Below are 21,684 nucleotides of genomic sequence, written 5' to 3' on the forward strand. Positions count from 1 at the left end.
CTCAGAGGAGGCGGTACAACACCGCAACCAGGGGCCATTTACAGCTGATCATCACAGGACACAGGCTCCATAAATAAATCCATTAATTTGTAGTTTTTTCTCTTTGGGTCTTGGTGCAGATTGTGTTGAAGGCGTGCTTCATTTTATATTTAAAGTTGAACTCTATTTTTATTTATTATGTCATAGATTTCTTCATCTTTGTTCACTTGTGCAAGAAGTGCATTTATTCTCCAGCAGTTATTCACGCAGCCGATTAGAGGAGTCAGATTCTATTACAATTTCTTTAAATGTTTGGTTTAAAGGGTCTAATTTTCTAATAATAATATATTTTCTAATGTTGAGTCAACCAGTGGATTCTTATTTGAACTGAAGTTAATTCAGCAACAATCATGGACTAAATTAATCTGGACAAAATATTGTTAATTGCCAAATTAAAAGAGAAGGAAGGGCAGTGAGTACAATATTCAACCCACCCTACAGGATATTTTAAAATCACATTAGAAACGGTTCCTTTTGACTGATTCCGTTATTTTTCGTTGATGGAGGTGAAGCTTGGCGCGTCCAGATGCTCAGAGTTTGAGAAAAACTTGATTTGGTTTTTTGTGTTTTTGTTTTTTTCTCTTCGGCTCTCGGACTTCTCGGGTTTCAGGGTCTTTCTCGACCTGTCGGGGGACGCCAGCGCCACATAAATCACACTTTACTTTATAAACCCTGCGCTCTCTGAAGTCCGGCCCAACACACACACACACACACACACACACACACACACACACGCACGCACGCACGCACGCACGCACGCACGCACGCACGCACGCACGCACGCACGCACACGCACACGAGGATGGAAATGTATTTCCAATGTAGAAGCGATTTCTAGTTGAAGCCCGGTTGGATGCTTTAATCTCCGCAGTCTGTATCTTCTCATTTTTCTCTGTCGTAATCCAGAGCACATTTCTTTTCTCAAGCATCCCGCTCCCAGGAGTTCTCTCAAACGATCGTGACAATTGTTATTACTCTCATTTTAAACTTGAGCAGTGAGGTGGATCATGGGAAGATGTGGAAGAAAACAAACATCCGCGCGCACAAGTTTGTCCAAGTTCAAGCTGCAAAACGCATTTCTACATAAATTCACCGAGGGGCTTTAGATCAAATATTCTCAAGTTAAAGGCCTGCAAAAGGAGCAATGGCCCCTTTCTGAACAGATTTATTGATTTTGATTATTGATGTATTAACACGTGAGCAGCATTTTCCTGTTGTAGCCAGTGGAGGTGGAGTCAATTCTAATTACTTTATAACCTCAGAGGACAGATGAAGTCTAAAACCTAAAACCTATTTTCTTCAAGGATCTGGAAAAATAAGGATGTTTAAACTTATATCTTTAATCTAGATCAATAGTTTAAAATATTTGATTGATAAGTGAATGTCTGCTTGGAATTAGACGGAAAGAGGAAACTGGAATGTTTTACCACACTGGCAGATTTTTTTCACTTTAAAAAAAAAAAAGAAAAAGAGAAAAAAGATTTTTAGGATTCAGTAACTGACTAAATTCACGATATCCATTTTATGCACTAATGCATAATTTACGATTCATCTTATCTTTCCCTCTGACATGTAGAGCACTAGCAGAAAATAAAACTTCAGGAAAGTGTAATTGAGTAAATGTACTGTATCCCGCCAGTGAAAAAACAAAGAGTCGAGTAGAAATGACGTAATTAAGTTTGTTTTACCCCGAGTACATTTTGAATTTGGATAACGGGAGGTGAGATCTGCTCCTGAGGACTTCAAACGTTGACCTTGGGAGTCTCGGCGGGGACAGACGGGCCGGTGGTCACTCTCCCTCTCTGAGCTTCTACCTCCCGACTAATTAAAAAAGCTGCTTTTACGGCCTCTCCTCTCAGATGGCCAGATGTGACCAGAGCGCTGTAAAATCTCAAAGCAGTTTACAGAAACACTTACTACACTTTAAAAAACGACTTGAAAAAGCCATGGGAGTCCCAAAGTGCCACCCCCCACCACCCTGGTGTAAATACTTTCCAGGACCACGAGCTTCAGTCATGCAGTTAACTTATCATCTAAATGCTAAAAAGATAGAGTGAGGACAAAATACACAAGAGGAAATGTGCTCTTGAAAGTTTATTTTAGTAAAATATCACCCTGGAGTGTATATCGAAATATCACCTTTTTAAATATTTACCCCATTTAAATTACTTTTTACTATGCATCAGGCATTTACTGCAGAACATTCAAACTACAAAACCAGACTTTGGTCAGGCCCACATATTTATATATATATATATATATATATTCAGAGTTAAACTTTACATTATTGTCATATATTATTCCAGACACCATGTGCAGCGACAGAAAGTAAAGTGTAGTGTAAGTCTGCAGAAACACATGCAGCTGAAAGCATCCGTACATACATTAACAGATATCATCTTACCATTCAGGAGGCCCGCTGCTCCTCAGCTGCACTGACAAGACGAGAATTAGCTTTGTGAAACACGAGCCCAGCGCCAGCTAACATGTTCATCTATAAGACAGGAGGGTTTACGTTCAGAACAGAAACGGATTAATGCTCAGCTCTGTCCTCATGAAACAGACACTTTCCATCCAGGAAGTAAACAGGACCTATCTTTCCTCCTTTTGCCCCCCCCCCCCGAAAAAAAAGGAGAGAGAGAGAGAGAGAGAGAGACAACAATCAAAAACAGTCATCTTTTGAATTCAACCTTTGCTCAGAGAAATAATTCACATGGGTTGTAAAACCACATGTTTGGAAGAAGAGCTCTCTGTGGAAGCACGTATATAAAAAGACCCAATTGAGGATAATGGCTGCAAGATATTCTTCTGATTTGTTCTGCAGCTGAACATGATTCTGACGGCTCGCGCTGAGACGCACTGAGAGAGTTGGGTACTGCAGGAGATTTTCACGACAGATACCAAAACAATGCTCTCTTTTTTTATATTTGAACTTCCTACAAAAAGAAAAGTTTTAAAATGTTAAATACAAGCAGCCTCACATGAACTCTGAATAAAATACAGTTTAAAATTGGCACTATTTTGTATTATATATGCACTGTCACCTGGCTTCGTTTTTTTTTTTTTTACAGCCCAGAATCCATAGGAACTACGGCCATACACTACCTCATGATTTACATTCAGTGCCACTGTGGATATAGAACCACAATCTTTCCCTCAAAGTGTCTTAGTTGCCTCACACTAACCCTACCTTAAACATATTTCATTTTCCATAACCACAATCTTTCTGTAATCTTAATTATACCTCAGTTACTATGTGCAGATATTGTAGAAAACAAGATTTTTTAAAAAACAAATTGTAATCCAGGGCTTTGCAGAATCATCTAATAGAAGTGTTACTATCAAGTGACATGGTTGTTTTGGGTTTTTTGGATTTTTTAAATGAACATGGGAGGGAAACTTTTTTTTTTTGAATGAGCAGATCAGCAAAGTTGGAAATGTTCATAGAGAACTTATCTGGAAAATACTGATAACATATTTAATATGCTTTCCTACAACATGTGCTTCTTGCAACTAAAGCATCAACTCAAAGCTCTTGGTCAAGGTGAGGGAAAACTGTTCAGCTTGGTTTAACATTGAAAAATGTACCGACGACACAAGACGAAGTGATTTTGTTGCAGTTAATGTGCAGAAACCGGAACCTGGTCTCTGGTGTCAAAGTCCTGTTTTTAGAAGACGGGCTTTGGATGTACTCACAGATTTGATACCCAGCCCTTGATTTACAGCACACCTGCAGATTAAAAAGACATTTAATCTATCTGATAGTATTATTGTTAGTGTTTTCTATTGACTCCTATAGTAGAGAATATGTGGTAATGTCCAGATATTTTACAGAACAGGTGAGAAATGATTGTCTCTCTTCTGTGAGCATCAGGAGGCCACTGTCTCTCTCTGGACACCATTTTCTAGTGTTTCACAGTCTTGTTCAGTCTTTGGTGGCTCAATAATCGGTGCGTCACCTCCCCTCTCCTTCACACCCTCCTCCTCTGCAGGTTTGCAGTCTTTGGTTGATTCCACTGCTCCCTCCTGATTCTGCACCGAGCCGTTTCCCTCTTTCCTGTCTCTCTGTGTCTCCGCGCAGCTTCTCCTCTTTGCCTCCTCCTCCTCCTCTTTCAGCCTCTCCAGATCCTCCTCAGTGGCCTGAAGCTGCAGCTGCTGCATCAGCTCCTCCAGTTTGTGGGCCTTACGCAGCTCGTTCTGCTGGATGATGGCGCAGAGGTGCTCCGTCAGCTGCTCCTTCACCTCCGTCTTCTTGTGCAGGTCCAGCTTGGCCACCACATACTCGGCCTCTGCCTTCTCATAACGCTTTCTGTGACAAATGTGAGGAAATAACCGGAGAAAACGTAAACAGTTTGTCATATATACTTTGCATCACACTATACATATATCTCAGTTTTACTTTCCTCAATAAATAAACACTTTGGTGTTAGTAGGAGTGTTTCATTTCATTTTGAATATTTGCTGCAACAAATTCAAGTCCTCCCGTCTGGATTCCTTCAGTGCTCGTACTACGACCAAATATGCTGAGTGCACATTATGAAACTTATTCATACCTGCTTTTTGTCAAAATGCAACTACATATGAGCAAATCAGGTAAGAATTCAGCACAAGAGAAATTTATTTTAAATCACTGATGATTATGGTGGAATGATTGGTCAAATAACTGATTAGTCCATCAGAATATTAATAGTTAACAATTTTGATAATCAATACATTGTTTAAATCATTCTTCAAGAAATACATGCTAAATATTCTCTGGTTCCAGCTTCTAAAGAAAAAAGGATTTTCTGATTTTCTATCTTTTTTTAAATTGAATGTCTTTTACTTTTGCACAAACAGGAAGAAGTTACAGGCGGCACTGAGAACTTGCACTGGGCATTTATCAGCATTTTCTGAGCAATTTATTTCAAATATAACGACCAGATTAATTGGAAATGGCAATAATGAGCAGCTGCAGCCCTAGTTGGAGTTGGAAGTTACATGTTTGGTGCTGACTGAAATGTGCCTGTAGCACAGAGGATCGAGCACCAACAGTTGGCAGTGAAATCCTGAACATAATCTTATTTACCAACAATTGATCAGATAAAATTCAACATTTAAGAACTTTGGCTTCTTTTTTTTTTTTAAATATGGAAAACATGTTTTATTGTAGAATTTCTGAAAAAATGAGGGATGTGAATTAAAGATTGAAAGATATTGTGTTGGCACTTGTATGGAGTATTTTCAAACGCAGCCCTTCAGAGGACAGACACAAGTCCTCCCATAGAGTCAGAATACAGAAACATTGTTTTAATTGTGAGGAACAGAAACATCACACGCTGTTTGGAAACACTGTGGTAACAAACCAGATGATGTCAAACTTTTCCAGAAGTTGAATTTCCCTGTCAGGGTCTTATGTTGCACCTCAGCAACTGATTAAATCAACACAACCATAATAGAGTCCAGTGTAATGAGTGTGTGAAGGTCAGTTCCACTTCCCGTTACACAAACATCTGTAATGAAGAGTGTTCATGACATGGAGCTCATCTCACTACACAACAGGCTGCAGAGAGAAATCACAGCTACACACACAAGGTCAACTACAGAATCACTGGATCTCTGTGAGTAGAGACACACAGTTCATTATAAGACAGGTTACAGTCTTTGTACAGGGTCTTGGTGGAAAATTAACCAATATCATGATTCAAGATGCAGGAAGTTAAACATACATTTTATTTTATATTTAGAAAATGATTCAGGATTTCAGTTATATTAATGCTGCATTAATCTGTGTGAGCTGCAGACGGTGTTCGCTGAGGGAGGTTTCTGTGCATTACCATTCCACATGAGTACTGGAAAGCAGCTGCAGGGGGCAGTGTTTCTAGGGTTTAAAATGAGAGGATTTACAGTAGATGTGCTGTACATTACTTGTTGGATTTATTTTTGTTTGTCTGTCTGTTTTGTTCTGTTTGTTTTTTTTAAAAGATAAAATATACAGAGCTGTGTCAGACCTGTCCACAGAGACAGGTGGAATCCATGGAGTTCTTTACAACATGAATCATCTACTACTTGGAGAAAAAAGTGCCAGCGCCACAGAAGCAGCGAGATGAATCAGTGCATGTCACAGCCCGAGAGAACGGCAGCACAACACGCTGCAGTCAGTCTCCTCACAGCTCATACTCACCATTTTATATCAATATATTGTTGTTGCAATAATTGTTTCTTTATTGCTCGTAAACAATACAAGCATTATTACTTTAGAGAACATATTGTCATTTTGCAGTTTTTCTTTCTTTGTACTGTCCACTTTGCTGCAGTGACACTGCAAATTTCCCCACTGTGGGACTAATAAAGGAATATCTTATCTTCTCTATGGTACAATAATGCACACATACATACACACAAATGCTTAATGTTCTTGTTTGTTTTACTTATTTATTTGATTTTACTTGATAGATTATACGTGTGTATACATATATGTACATTTTTTACTTATTTTTTTCCTGATATTGTATTGTCTGTGATGCTTTAGCAATATTGTCCATCTGACATTCATGCCAATAAAGCACACTGAATTGAATCTGCCTATAGTGAAACCAGCAAACCTGGGGCCTTGCTTAATCATTATAGATACTGCTAACAAGTTCACAACATATAATCATCAGAAGAGCAGCTGCCTGTGGATACATGTCTGGTTGCCTTGGTATTAGTTATCACAACACCAGGACCCTGGCACCAGCTAAATGGAATTCAGTCGTTTCTAATGTTATCAGTCCCACCTGTGCTTTTCCTGCTGTTACAATTCCAAAATGTCTGCTGTATGAAAGGACTATTGTGCCTGCTGGCTCAGTGTCACAGCTCGCTGGGACGCTTAAATAAAACTGAGCCGTCGGTACTGTTATTAGTAACAGCTGTGACAACTCAGCATGTCTGCTGTGAAAAAGGCCTGTCAGATGTACAGGAGCTTACAGCCAGAGGAGACAGGTGTTTGGGATTTGGCTGACTGGACCATACTGAATCAGCATGTCCAGTGCCTTCCTCTCCTCTGCGTACAGTACACACAGGTACAGCTTCTCACACAATAATCTGTCAGCAATCAAAGGCACTTCTTCATAAAATACACTTTGTCTAATTTTTAATTTCCTCATGTTGTGTGTGTCTCTACCTGGCAGCGGTGTAGTCCCAGCTGGCTTGTTCTATCCTTCCTCTCAGGATGCCGATATCATTGGACACCATGTCATCGAGGGCCTGGAGCTCCTTCTGGATTCTCTTCAGCTTCACAGCCTCCGCCTGAGTCTGTTTGGACCTGTGGAAAATGACAAACTTTTAAGGTAAATTCAATTCTTTTGCTCAATCTTGATTCTTTTTTTTCCTTCATAGTTTTGGCCATCATTCCCATCTGTCATCATATCATATTGCTCACCGTGTTACCCAGCCATCTGTACTTACTTCTCAGCAATCGTTTTTGCCAGCAGAGCTTTCTTGCGCTTATTTCTCTCTTCGATTACTTTTTGCTCTTGCTGCAGTTGCTCTAGACGTGTCTTTTCCCGTCTGTGATCAGACACAAAGGGAATTTAACAAACAAACAAAAAAAAGGCATTTAAAATTCAAAAGGACAAAAATAGAAAGAAAATTACACTGATACCTGCAGAGAAGCTGTGGGCCTGACAATATCCTTCAAATTTATGCCAAAAGAGACATGAAAACAAATATATACTTTAAAGGCAGTTTGATTAAAAGTTCACAACATTATATAGTAACTAATAACATTCACTGTATAAAGGAAAAGTGTAATATGTACCTTGAATTTAGTGGAAATGTTTATTCTATGGTGGAACCTCAACATATACTGTACATAAAAGGTTCAAGCATCCGAAGAATGCCAATTATATCTCCGCATATCCATATAGTCCTAAAGTTTTGGGCTCAGCAAATAATATAAACTCACTATAATGAATTTTGATTTAAATCAATCCCCATTTTAGTTACATCTCATCTTATTTGCTCTTGCACTTTAATTGCATTAGTAATCGTCTGTCCATTCATGAAGTTAGACTTTGCTATTGATCAGTTGAGCCAGGTGGGAGTGGAAAGTTTGAGCTTGAGTCCTGATTGTCGAAAAACATGACCTGCCATGGTGACAACATTTACACCGTATTGTGCCTTTTGGTTAACTATCAATAAAAATACTTTTGAAAAGAAAAGTGTCTCTCTTTATTATCTGTCTGCATCTTGTTGCACTTTTGCATCTCACATATGTCTGCATTCTGTCAAAAATGATGACATGTCTGTCTAAGGCAAAACCTAGGTTTAAATCCAATATTTGAACAGACCACACCGGCTGCTGCCCGCCTCTCATTATGATAGAGCAGCGTGTATCCAGCCAGTAAGAAGGAGAGTGCAGCTGCAGATAGTAGACATCTGTAAGATCTGAAAACTGCTAAGTAACATTTTGATTCATCCCGAGGTTTGCTGTGGTAGCACTGTCCAAATCACAGGATAATGTACATTATCAAATCAGTCTTAAGATGAAAGGGAGAATGACAGCTGGAGAGAGGTAAGTGCTATGTGCAAAGCAGGCTACATGCTCATTAACAACAAGCTGTACCTCTATGGTGTGTATGATAACAAAACATAACAAAAACCTTACTAACAGTTCCACCTCTTGTTTCTCCAGTTCTTTGATAGCCGGGGTCTGCTCCTCTGCTGCGGGCTGGTGGTTCTCACACGGCTTCATCTCGCTGTGCTTCGGCTGCACTTCCACTCTGACGACCGGAGCACCTGTTGGAGCTGCGGGCTGAGGCTCTTCCTTCGGCGGAGGCGGCTTGGTGAGTTGCTGCTCCGGTGGAAGGACAGGAGACCCGGCTCCTACATTTTTCTGAGCGGCGAGCTGAAGGGCCCTCTCCCGTTGTAACTGCTGCCGACTACGGTTGCCTGGAGCCGGCTTCCGACCGCGGGCAGTCGCTGCGGCACCCGCTAAGTCTGAAAATGCACGCAGCAAAGATTAATAAGGGTTTTACAGAAAATTAATGTAAAGGTTCATTTAAATCAGCCAACCACCGGGGAAGCCAAAGCGGAGACAGATGCTAATTTTCCCGGCTAACGTTAGCAGTAAGCAACGTTACCTTTCTGCTGCATCCTCCGCAGCTCCTCATCAGAAAAACCAGCCCAGGCGCTCATTGTACCACTTAACACCTAATGTACCATAAATAAGACCACAAAATACGACATGTAGGACACTTGCTGACAGTTAACTGAAGTTAATATTCATTTTATAGCTAGAAATGTACAGACAGACTCTATGAAGCTCGGGATGCCACCTCCATCTTTGTTTATTAATGCCACGTCAAGGACCCCAAGAAGCCCGGTGAAGTAGAAGTTGCAGATCGCCTGAATAAAAATAGAAAAAAAACTAATACTAACGAGTAATGAGTGCATTTACTCTCTTGTCGCTACCGTTTATCTAAATAAATATTTTTAAAATAGATTTAGTTTTTTATGCATATTTACAAAGAAAACATGACTTATAAGAACACAAAATTTTACTGTTGCTTGCAGGCAATCTACAAGTCTCCGTAATCTAAATGTTAGTATCTGTGAGCCAGTTGAGGCGTTATGGTTTGTATTATGGTTTTGTGATGTTTAATCAGATAACACTTTTAAGATTAATCGTCCATTGTTCATAACGAAATTTGTTCACAGTCTGCACCCTGACTACTATAAGGCTTCTAATAATTTCCAGAAATAAAAATGAACTAAAAAAAACAAAACACTTATTGCTTAAACTTATTCACATCATTCAGTGTGTTCATTTCATTTTCCTCCATGTTTCCTCTAATTCTCATCCACTGCCTCATGTAGCTCTTTAAAGGGCTGCCTGTGGGTCAGAGGGATCAGAGGTTAATTAAAGATCTACTTCATGTGAAAGCAGCATGAAATTTAAGTGGCTGTACTGCAAAGTGGAGGGATACACACACCCTGCTGTCAGAGCGTGGCTTGTTTAATATGTTCCTCATTTAAGAATAGGCCTGTTTTGTGCTATAAAGAAGAAAATGAACTGTAATAAACCATAACATTGATTAAGCAGGCAAGTTTAAACTAGCAACAGAACATCAGAAAAGATCATTTCAGCACAGCTGAGGACAGCTGACATGTGTGTAGCCTAATTTGATTTAATAAGCTATAGATTGATAGTGCCCTACATGCTGGTGGCAAACCAAAATGTAGGAGACGGAGAGAGCTACTGTTTGCTGGGAATACAATCACAAGCAGCATTTTGTTACTGATTATACAGAGAAATGCACTCAGTCTAAGGGAAATACAGTTTGTATTCCTCATTAAAATAAAGAACAACCTGGCCAGCAGAGTTTGAGACCCTGGTTTAAAGCATCTCAGACACACGTTTAAAGTGTGTTCATACCAGTGTGTGAACTAGACCGTGGCGTTTGGGGAAGTTCCCCTTTTTTTGTAGGAAATTACGCACGGATAGGTCAAATAGCAAAACAGCTTACACATAAATGTATGAGCATCAATCCAAAACAAATCACACCAGGCTGTGTTCTACTGAGTTGTAGTCTCACAGTGTAATTGTTATTGTGAACACAGCCTTAGAACAGGTTCCACCGTTTATCACCTGCTGGGGTTTTAACTTTGAAATGATGTCAGACCTTTTAATCTGACTTTTCCAGCTACCCAGAAACCCGTAAAGTTCCTTATTCCTGTCATGTCATGTGCTATTCTTGTGACTATCGCCTATTAACTCTTGCAAATTGACAGCAGGCGTATCATGTCTGGTGAGTCAGATGTGGAGGTGGAGGTGGGGTCAGTGGACAGGAGACAGGACGGAAGGTATTTCAGGACTGTGTAAGATTAGTCTGTATGATTTGTTTTTTATTGCTTTTTTGTCATTCATCACATACTGCCTTCATTCACTCTGTATTCCATCATTACCTACATTTATGTACAACTTTGCACATGGTCCATGTTTTTTTTTTCAGTAATTGGTCAAGGTACACAGACATAAAGCGTATCTTTTTAACCTTGGCTGTGCCGAGGAGTCGCAGCGATGCAAAAACAATGACCTCTGCTTGGCAACTAATAAAAACTGGCCTCCACATCTTTTTTGCATCTGGGGGCCAATTATGTGCGAGTTAAAAGGCGAAACACCTCAGGAGGGCATAAATCGCCGGCAGAGTGGAGACAGGGCCAGGCATGGAGGCCAGATGGCAGGGAGAGAACTGCTTTGGATTCAGTGTGTGTTTTGCTGCTGCGGCGTCAGGCCGAGGATGGGACGGCCTTGGATCCCTGATTAGGGAGAGCCAGAGGGGACCACATGGCTCATTACTGCGATGACCTGTGGAGGCACATCAGGGTTAGAGGTGGGGGAAGTGTATAAATCCCCTGTAGGAACAAGCGGTACTGATAGTGGAGAAGGAGGTTAACATGATGACTGCGCTCAGTTCAGAAGTTCAACATGTCAGATCTGTCGTCCACGTGTGTCGAGACGCATTTTCAAAGAACTGGAGAAAGTTCTCTCACTGTTTTACACAGTCAGTCTGAACTATGTTTACACACGGCTGATTAAACAAAATGTATTTTCAGGGTGGGAACCAGGACAATTAACTGGGCAAAACCTCCAAACATCAACTTGGCTAGTGTCCTTCTAATCAATCAAAGTGTCAACTCATGTCGGCATGTTGAGGTTCCTGAGGTGTTTTTGCATATTGTATACCATTTACTAAAAATCAGGAATATTTTTTCTTACTTGGGAATTTCACAAATGTCAGCACATCTTCAACTAATTCCCAAATTACATTTATGAAAATTGCTCTATGTGTGGCCATGCAGGAAACATCTGATTCTGATTCCCGTCTCATCACTGATAGATGGGTGTCGAAAATTAACAGTTGTATTCCACAGAAGCTGAGAGGCCATACTCACAATTATTTTTTCACCCTGATGATGAAAATGGGATAAAAACATATTTGTGAGTATGGCCTTTCTCGGCTTCTGTAGTATTTGTCATGAAAAGATCACCTATAGTTCAAGAAAAGGATACAACAACTTTCTGAAAATCTGGCAGCCTTAAAGAGTATATAGATGCATCACTGACACCACCATAACGAGTCATTTATGGTCAAACAAAGGCCTCTTTTATGGAGATATCATTGTTAGAGTAATGCATCTTTATGTTTCACTGTTTTTACTAATTATTTTTTCATTTTCTTTTCTGGGTGGGAATTTTATGTTTCTTTTTCGTTTTGTGTCCTGTTCTGTGAGGTGATGGTTGTAGCACTTGTAGCGGTTTAGATAGGACATGAAACTCACTTGATTGATGCAGGAACAAAAAACTGTGTCAAAAAATTCTTTGTTCTTTGAATAAAAAAAAATCAAGGGCATGAGACTGTGGACACAAAAACTGAAGGAGAGACGTCAACTACAACACCAAATGTGCATTTCAGTATGAGCTTCAAATACTCTTGTGCATGGCGCTAACAGTGAGCGGAAGATTGAGATGACACTCTGCAGGAACAGTCCTTAAATCTGTTCACCTTCTGATTCTGGATCAAATTTGGAGAAATTCACTCACCATGGCACTCACTGCAAAAGCCCACCCTCCGAACAGCAATTATCCAATCAGCTTAACAACTGTAACTAGCCACAGCAGGTCTGTCAAGGTTTGGATTTCTCCACATGTTGAAGTGGTGCAGATAAAACTGTAGAAAGAGAAGTACTCTTACTCATAGTCAACATGTTTGGAGGGCCATGTCATGTATTTACCTTTCTAGAGCAAAAATTGAAGGGAGATGGTAGCCATTACATAAACCTATATGGTTGTTACATTTTCCAGGAGTGTTTCTGTGTTTAACATTGAGATGTCCATGTGTTGCTTGATTATAAAGCAGGTCTAGTTACTACTTAGATACTGTGAAAGTATCAAAGCCTCAGTCCACTGAGAAATACACACAGCCTGTATTCAGAAACTGAGCCTTAAAACCAGCCGTCAGGACTTCTGGAACTTTGTGATGTCACAACAAGGCAGTCACTGCTCTCAGCCATGCCCAAAGCCCCGCCCACCTGGACCATCATCTCACCTTGCAGGATTTGGTTTACCTGAAATCTGCTTTATTTTTATTTGATCACTCAGAAAGCAGTCAGCCAAACAGAAGAGACGCTCAGAGCCCCCTCTCTTCTGATTGGCTCTCCTTTAAAACGAACTCTGTAACTTAATGATGTCACAAAACAGTCACCACCTTCAGCCATGTCCCCAGCACAGCCCGGAGCCACAATCCAACACTGTCCTTTGTTGTTTTAACTTTATTAACAACACAACACCAAGTGGTCATGCTGTCCCTCAGCTAGCGAGCTACATGACAGAAGAACGATGAGGGAACACTGCACAATCGTTGGATGTCAGGAAGCCAACATATCATTGCAGAGTCGTCCCAGGGATAGAAATATTGCAGACCAGTGGCTAAAGTTAATTTTTCTGAAATACTGAAGCATTTTTGTCTGAATTTGACCAACTGATGAAATCCATTATCTGTGTTTGTAGGTGGCTGTGCGCCACTCAGAAAACAGTCAGCCAATCAGAAGAGAGAATCAAGGACTGACACAAAACTAATATATCATCTCGTGGATTTCAAAACCTAAATAAAACCAGAAGAATGGAAAGTATAGGACTTTAAAAGAAAAAATTGAAATAAGAATCAGGAATGAGGACAAACTTTGAGAACCAGCAACCCCTCCCACTTCACAGCTCTATACGCTACAGCTCTGGTTCCCACCTCCGACTGGCTTCTTCTCCATAATGACCATTGTTGATTACCATTATGTTGGCAGCGGTGTCCGCATTCTGCAACAGGAGTGGGAATTGGGGAGATGAATTTGTTTTGAATAGAAGATTGACTGCTCGTGGTGGTAGATGATTTAACACGTGCAGTAAGTGTGCACATCCCCTTTGCCCTCCCTGCAATCCATAAAGACATGCAGCCCGTGGTGCTCAATCAAACAGGAAGCGCCGTGAAGAATAAACAGCCAATCAGAGGAGACGTGCATCAGAGACTTGGAGCCTGAAAGAAATTGAGGATGATTAGGGGTCAGGCCATCGCCATGGCTCTGGCTGGGAGCTGGAGGAACTTCTAATTGCTGTTTAAAAAAACCGTCTGTACGCAGAGTCCACGCTGACCCCTCGGCCTTCTTCCCTCGTTCCGGCCACAGCGCCTCCTCTCCCTCCTCCTCGGCTGCTGTTCTGAATTTGTTCTTTAATTTTCCATCCCTGACCTCTCGTCCTGCCATCTGCAGCCGGTTTGCAGCGCTAAACGGCGTCCTGACATCTTGCACACTGTTTCCCTTTATCGCTCACTCTCCTCACCCTCAGCGTCTGCCTCTCAGTCTCTCTGTGTGTCTCTCCCGCCCTGAACAGAAAGTGCTGTTTTGGTTTATCTCCTCTCTCTCAGGGGTTCTGTTCTCTCCTTGTTGTCTTTCATCGGGATTTGTAATGATGTTTTAAAGCTTTTGAACCCTGATTTTCCCTCAGGTATAACTTTAATGTTAGAGAAACACTTTTTCACCAGTGTTTGACCATTTCTGACACAGAATACACAACAGTGCTGGCTTCATTTAGCTCTTTATAGTGTTTTTTTTTTCAAACAGGGCTCTGTTAAGTGAATATTTGTTGTGGCATTATCCAGTCATGACTGGGCCGTTACAATAAGAGGCTCATAACTTCCATAATAAACATAATAAACTGGAAGAAGACTGTTTTCTGTTCCTCCACAGGCTGCATCAGTGATGGATTATAAAAGTTAATGACCTTAATGACTCACCCCTGAATCTCATTCATCAACTTCATTATTTATTATTTAATTTAATAACATTTACCTTATTCTGCTGCCTGTTTTAAACTGGACATTCATAAATTGAAAATATAAGAAGGAAGTTCTGGTCTTTTGATTATTGTGCAAAGGGAAAGAACATTTTATAGTATGATTTCACATGAGATGCATGAGAGATGATGACTGAGTGATACATTTATTCTAGTGTTCTTATTAAGGTGAATAATACATTGTTTGATTTCCCTCATTACATGTTTAAACTACAGAAGCCCTGAGAGGCAAGTGGAAAAAAAATAGTCAGGAATGTTGGTTTTTGTAATACTTGTTTTGACCACAAGAGGCAAGCGATTTTTAATTTTATTTTAATTAATTAATTAATTAATGTTTTTGTCAGTATATAAGTTTTTTTTTTTTAGTTTTTTTTAAACAAACAGAAAAATCCTGATTAAAAACAAAAACAAAAGATTCAGGGCTTCCATATAAAAACCTCTGTTGTACTTTTAACATTTATCTGGCCACAGTGAGTTCAGACTTGTGCTGTTAGAAGTTTTACAGAACTTAACTTTTACATACAACTGACTCAAGCACTTATTCGGACATGAGACTAACATGTTAAATTGCCAACACATCTACATGACGATGTGCAGGTGTGTATGGAAGCGTATTTCTGGCACACCATAAAAAAAGGGATCAGTATCACGTCATAATGTGAAAAGTTTATTGTTATAAAACGTTGTTTTTCACGTTCCAACAAGAAACTAAAAGAAGCAGAGCGTGTGTCATAACAACTGAATCTCTCCATGTCTCAACCCAAGCATGAAGTAGAACGTCATCAAATCATGTGAAGGAGCCATATTTCCTCAGTTTATTCTCTCCACACCGTTTCCTCATTTAAACATGAGTTTGAAGTTATCACTTTATAACTTTAAAATTTGTTGTTATAGCATGAAAAAACATCTTGTTAGAAACATGGTGCTGATGCCTTTTTTTTTCTGGCGTGGCAGTAATACGCTTCCTGTTAGAGGTTATGCTGTACAGGATGATCTGATGAGGCTGTCGTCTATGTCACTCTTTGACTGAAAATGTGCATGTTGCAACAACTCACTTTCCTCAATGCAGACATTTTACACATTTGCAAAAGCACAAATTGAAATGAATCTAAACAGGTCCATTTATCACACTTAAAGCTGCAGATGAAAATATTGTTATTTATTTTACGCATACTTACCTTGAATTCTTGCTGACGTACTGGTGTCGTTGGAAACTGTGGAATCTTGAATGCTATTAAAAATAATTTGATATGAGTGAAACGTGTTGACAAAAGTTAAAAAGTGCAGATATAATTACTATCATTCAATCTGCTAAAGCTTAAGGCTATCAAACCTCACAATTACGACTCTACCTGGGCCCTGCCATCATTACCATTTCCTCCGGACTTGGCTCTCAGTCTGTGTCTTTCCAACCTCATGTCAAACCCTCTTAATGTTCTTGGAGAGTGTCCCTGGTCCATCTGAACAGAAGTCTGTGCTCCAGACTCTGAGGAGTCCCACCTGTAAGGAGGATCAACAGGACCAAACAATGCCTCCCTGTCTCACCTGCCCCCGCAGCTCCCAGCGCCCTGGCAGCCAGTTCGGTGTGCGGGCCCTTTTGTACGCACCAGTGAGCTCTTTGGACGGCGTTCAGGCTTTCAACAGGCCCTTCAGTCTGACGGCCAGTCATTTGGCCTCGTCCCGTGACCCGAGTCCCAGCTGCAGCCCCAGCAGAGCAGTCGGCCTGTCAGCTGTGTTGAGATAAAAAATACATGCAGTTAGATAAGACAGACGCTCAGACAGAGAGAGACGAGGGGAGGATTAGAAGTGGAAATGGGGGGGGGGGTTCATCAGAGCCGGCCTGAGGCATACAGACCTCTCATCCATCACAGAGCCCCCAAACAAACTGCAAATGTGAACTCTCTTTGGACTCCTCGGAAAGGAAATCGTTGACATTTTGGGAAATATATTTTAGTGAGAGCCAGATGAGAAGATGGACTTCAGTTTAATCTCTGTGCATCCTCGATCCCTAGCTTAGCATAGTTTAGGACAAACAGAGTGGACAGTCTGCCTCCTGTTTACACCGGCTCTCACATGCCCAGTGTACATGAATGGTCATGTATGTATGCGTTTTCAGGTGTGATAGCATGGATGGAGGTCATTTCAGAGCTAAACAATCTTTTGGACAGAGATCTTTTTTTTTGTTTTAAAGTGGCGTATTAAAACGAAAACGTAGTAGTGTGGACGTAGCCTGTGCTGCACAGGTGAATGACGGGCGGATGAAATTGCTCCAGCACTAAAACCAACTTAAAACCAGTCTTGGTACAGCTTCAGCAGACATTATATAACATGAACTTTGGTTGGTGTATTTTTCAACTTTGTACAGAGCCATGCTAGCTGTTTCCCCCTGCTTCCAGTCTTTATGCTAAGCTAGGCGAACCACATCTGGATTCCAGCTCTGTACTTAACACACAGAAATGAGATCAACTTTCTCATCTCACTCTTAGAAGAAGGGCCAATATGCATATCCATAAATGCTAAACTGTTAATTGTCTCTGTACATCCTTGTACATCTGCAGGTATCAGGTCCTGCACCGAGCCCAGAAGAGGCCTGTGCCTTCCCTGGGATGTCTGATTAATGAAAGTGGCAGGGAGCTGGAGACACTTGCAGCTTATTGGCTGAACTGGGGTGTGTGTTTTGACTTTGGACTGACCCTGGCTGAACCTGACTAAACAGAGTCAGAAAGTTTGGGACTTTTTAAACAGGCAATCACATGTGATGACAACTGATTCATCAGGCCTCGAGCTTTGCCCAGAAATCCCCATAAAAAGACCTCGATCGAAGTCTCGGAGAAGCTCATTAGGAGGGAAAATGTGGTCTTGTACATCAGAGCTCAAATAAAGATACAGCTGTCTCCAGCATGGCCTCCAACAATTTGGCCGCTGGTTTGGATTCTTAATCAAATTATTTTTAGCTATGGCACATTTAATCCGCTGTTGTTTTATTCATTAGCCATTCCACGAATTTATTGTGGCTCTGGCGGCCTCGCTGTCTCTCATCTCAGCCATTTCCCAGAGTGTAACACACACACATCTGGTCCCAATCAAGCAAAGTTAGAGGGAGAGAATGCCCATTAGCAGTCTCTGGCATAGGTATACGCCGCGAACAGCAGTGCCACATCTCCCCTGGAGTCTCTGGTAGTCTTGTGCTGTATATGAGCGCTCACTCGGTTCGTTTGCCACGCCCTTATTACCTGATTTCATTACGAGGGGAACAAAATGAACAGGAGTCGTGAATTTGGGATTTTTCTTCTTTTTTTTTTTTTGTTCAGGCAGTGGTAAAGAGCCCCTGCTGAGAGAAAGAGTATAGAGATTTATGGCTGAGAAATGCTGAAGCCGCACTGCAGCCAGTTAATCACATTAAATCCAAGTATGTGTCGTGTTTGTGATATGCAAAGCAATAATGAGTCATTGTTCCAAAAAAAAAAAAAAAAAAAAAAAAGCTGTAATAATTAGGCTAATTTATGACCTTCCCTTGTTAGGCCTTTTTATGTTCTTCATAAACAATTACATAAAACTGATTTGATTATTTTCAAAATCAAGTTTTATTAGGATCAGTGGAGAGGAGGTAAAAAAAAAAAACCAACATGAATGTGGACTGAAACCAGAGGTCATGCACTTTAAAGAGAAATAGAAAAGCAATTCCTGTAAACAAGCTTTTATTGAAAGTAGCAGCCAGTTGGTAAAATGTTGGTCTCTGATGCTGTTTTGTCTTTGAAACATCTGTTGTGATGTGAAAGTGTTTTAACTTTTTTGGGGCGTAAATGATTAAGAGACGTCGTGAACTGGATCCAAAGAATGAAAGTTTTCATGTTGATGAACTCTCAAAACCCAAAACACCACCGAGACCAAAACCACAACCACCGTCACACACATAATTCATTCACTGAGCACTAACATTAACCCTAAACCTAATCTGGACCTTAACTCTTTGGAGACGTGAGGAGAGGACAGAATATCCTCACTTTCCCAAAATGTCATCACTCTTCTAAAAAAGTCATTATTTTCCTAAATATATTTTCTTCTCCAAGAAGTATCATATTTTCCAAAAGTATCCTCACTTTCCCAGTGTCCCCTCTTTCCCCAAAAGGGCCTCACTTCACTACAAATATCATCATGTGCTCACGTCCATCATATTTCCTATAAATGTCCCCTCTTTCTCAAAACATCCCCACTTCTCAATATGTCAGTAAGTTCACTGTCCTCGCTTCTCAAATTGAGTTTATCAGAGTTGTCCTCACTTTCAAACATTTTTCCAAGAGTGTTTAAAAAAAAATTCAATTTCAATATGTCCCCATTTTCCCAAAAATATCCTCGCTACGTCTTCACTTTTTCTTACTCTCCCAAAATATGTTTATCAAAATCTATCTTTTGAAAAAACGTCCTCACTTCACCACTAACATTGTCACGTTCCAAACTGTCCTCGTGTCCATCGTATTTCCTCTGAATGTCCTTGCTTTCTCAAAACATCCCCAAATCTCAATAAGTCCCTGCTTTTCCAAAATTGTCCTTGCTCTCTCATCGTCCTCGCTTTCCAACACTTTTTTTCCCAAAAGTTTTTACAAAACAAATTTTTTTTTATTTTTTAAAACATGTCTTTACAAAAATGTCCTAAGTTTCCTATATGACCTAATTTTTCCAAAAACATCCTCACTACTTTGTCACTTTTCAAAAGTTTCCTTACTTTCCCAAACTGTCAAACAAATGTCCTCAACTGATGTGAATATAGGAAAAATCTGTCTCTGCAAGATAGATAGATAGATAGATAGAGGAGATGGTAAATGGCACACACATACACACACGCACACACACACACACACAATGATCAAGCTACCCTCCCACAAACACACAGTTAATCAGATCCAGGGATCGGGTCGCCTCAGAAACCACGTCCACATTTTGTGGGTCTGATTCTAAACATCACGACGCGTTTCGCTCTGGGTGACAGATTCCTGATCTGCATCATCAAACCACTGCGAGCCAGCTGATACTGGGGGACATGGTGGTCTGATACCATGGGAACCAGTCGCAAAGATCAGGAACAGTCACACAAATATACACAAAAAAAAAAAACAAACAGAACCAGGCCCTTTCGTTTTTCTCATGTGTTGATATCACTGTGCACGTCATTTACAGTACAGTGCACACAAACATGAACTGGAAATATTAACACACACACAGGCAGTAGGAAAGGCTTAAATTTGCACTTTGAGGCACAGTATGTGTGTTTGTTACAGTCTCGTGTGCATAGTAAGTAAACACAAGAAACTACGTTTTCTTCACTAGAAACATGTGGACTTTAGATTATAGATTATTAATATCAATTAATTGAAGTGGATTCTGTCCTTTCCTGTCTGACAAAATGAGCCTGACAGGAGCTGTGCAGGCACGACAATGACTGTGCTCCCTCAGCTCCTGTGTTAAACAAAAGGGACGTCAGCTGGACGGATATGTGATTTGCTGCTGATTGGTTTGGATAAAATAATGTCCTCTCCTAGCGGCAATCTACAGGGCTGAAAAATGAAGCCAACACTGACGTTCCAAAAACCGCAGTTCCTCCAATGACCACTAGAGTCTACCTCCAACAGTGAGTCAATCCCCATACTCCCATGTTAAAATGTCCAACTTTACAGCAGAAATAAACACGTTTACAGCCCGGAACAAAAAACAGCTTTGGTTTTATATAACTCACCCGTTTAGATTTTATTAAGGCTTAAAGTTCTGCATAATTAAGGGTGTGGCCGCTTTGAGTGACAGGTGGGCGAGCTTATGCTTGCTACAAATCACGCCTCACCTCTTTGCCCATTTTTGGATTAACCGGGAGTTAGGGGCGGAGTCAGGCACTGCCAAGATGGCGACATCGGTGCAGCTCACTCTGAGCTTCAAAACCGCTCTTCAGAAACCTATGGGTGACATCACAGAGGCTACATCCATCTTTATTTACAGTCTACCGTCCTCTCCCCAACAGAAAACAGCTTCCACTTATCTTTATTTTTGTCAGTCTTTTATCTATTTTATTGGTTTCATTATCATATTTCATCATTTTTATTTCACATGTGCTTTAGTCGCAAATTTATTTACACTTGTACTGTATTATGATCAGATTGTCACTCATCATATTGATTGATAAGAAAGTTACTTCAACCCCAAGGATGAACTGTCTTTGCTGCTCAGACACATTTTGCACGTGATGTGAACTGATCCTGATGTTGTTCAGTTATCATTGGAGAAGGAAGCGAGTCAACACTGACGCTGATCCAGCGTCTTCACATGCAGCAGCAGTCGAGCACAAGAGACAGCCGAGTAATTTGATTTCTGCCGTTTGCTGATCTGATTCGAGTTACAGTCTCGTAAATGTATCTGCTGTCGCCACCGCAGCAGTTTGTCTTAACGCCCGTCTAAATTTACTCATGAAATGAGGCATTTTAATCTGCGGCCGGGCTCTTTCATCAGTGCGTTTGTTGGTGTTGATCATTTCTCAAAGAGCTTCTCTCCTCTCTCTCAGTCTGTCTCTTCTGTCTCTTGGTGACACGGCACCACATCAGAGCCGCAGAGCTGCTCCATGTCCCACATTTAACGTAAACACTAAGGGTTGCTATGGTGGAGGCTGGCGGTGCTGCCCGTTCGTGCCCACTTTCTTTCCTATCATCATCATCATCGTCAGGCACCTCAAATGTTACACAAAACTCTGCTTTCCACCACAGCGGCGGCCACAGCTACACAAGCCTTACTTATTATTT

The 21,684-nt window shown here is 40.7% G+C and overlaps 1 protein-coding gene across 3 annotated transcripts; it reads right to left on the bottom strand.

Moving 5' to 3' along the window:
• Nucleotides 1-2,120: 2,120 nt before the first annotated feature.
• gorab (golgin, rab6-interacting) lies at nucleotides 2,121-9,363 on the bottom strand. 3 transcript variants are annotated; one of them, XM_056379464.1, is made up of 6 exons: nucleotides 9,144-9,363; nucleotides 8,673-9,000; nucleotides 7,664-7,693; nucleotides 7,468-7,569; nucleotides 7,184-7,324; nucleotides 2,121-4,348 (listed from the first exon to the last, which is right to left on the bottom strand). In XM_056379464.1, exons 1-6 carry the CDS (start codon nucleotides 9,196-9,198, stop codon nucleotides 3,910-3,912), a joined length of 1,095 nt encoding a protein of 364 aa, XP_056235439.1. In that variant the 5' UTR covers nucleotides 9,199-9,363; the 3' UTR covers nucleotides 2,121-3,909. The 3 variants fall into 3 exon arrangements, with proteins under 3 accessions (XP_056235439.1, XP_056235441.1, XP_056235440.1); XM_056379466.1 differs by lacking the exon at nucleotides 7,664-7,693; XM_056379465.1 differs by lacking the exon at nucleotides 7,664-7,693 and having other exon boundaries at nucleotides 8,664-9,000.
• Nucleotides 9,364-21,684: the final 12,321 nt, after the last annotated feature.

The sequence above is a fragment of the Seriola aureovittata genome, chromosome 6 (assembly GCF_021018895.1).
Source record: "Seriola aureovittata isolate HTS-2021-v1 ecotype China chromosome 6, ASM2101889v1, whole genome shotgun sequence".
NCBI lineage: Eukaryota > Metazoa > Chordata > Actinopteri > Carangiformes > Carangidae > Seriola > Seriola aureovittata.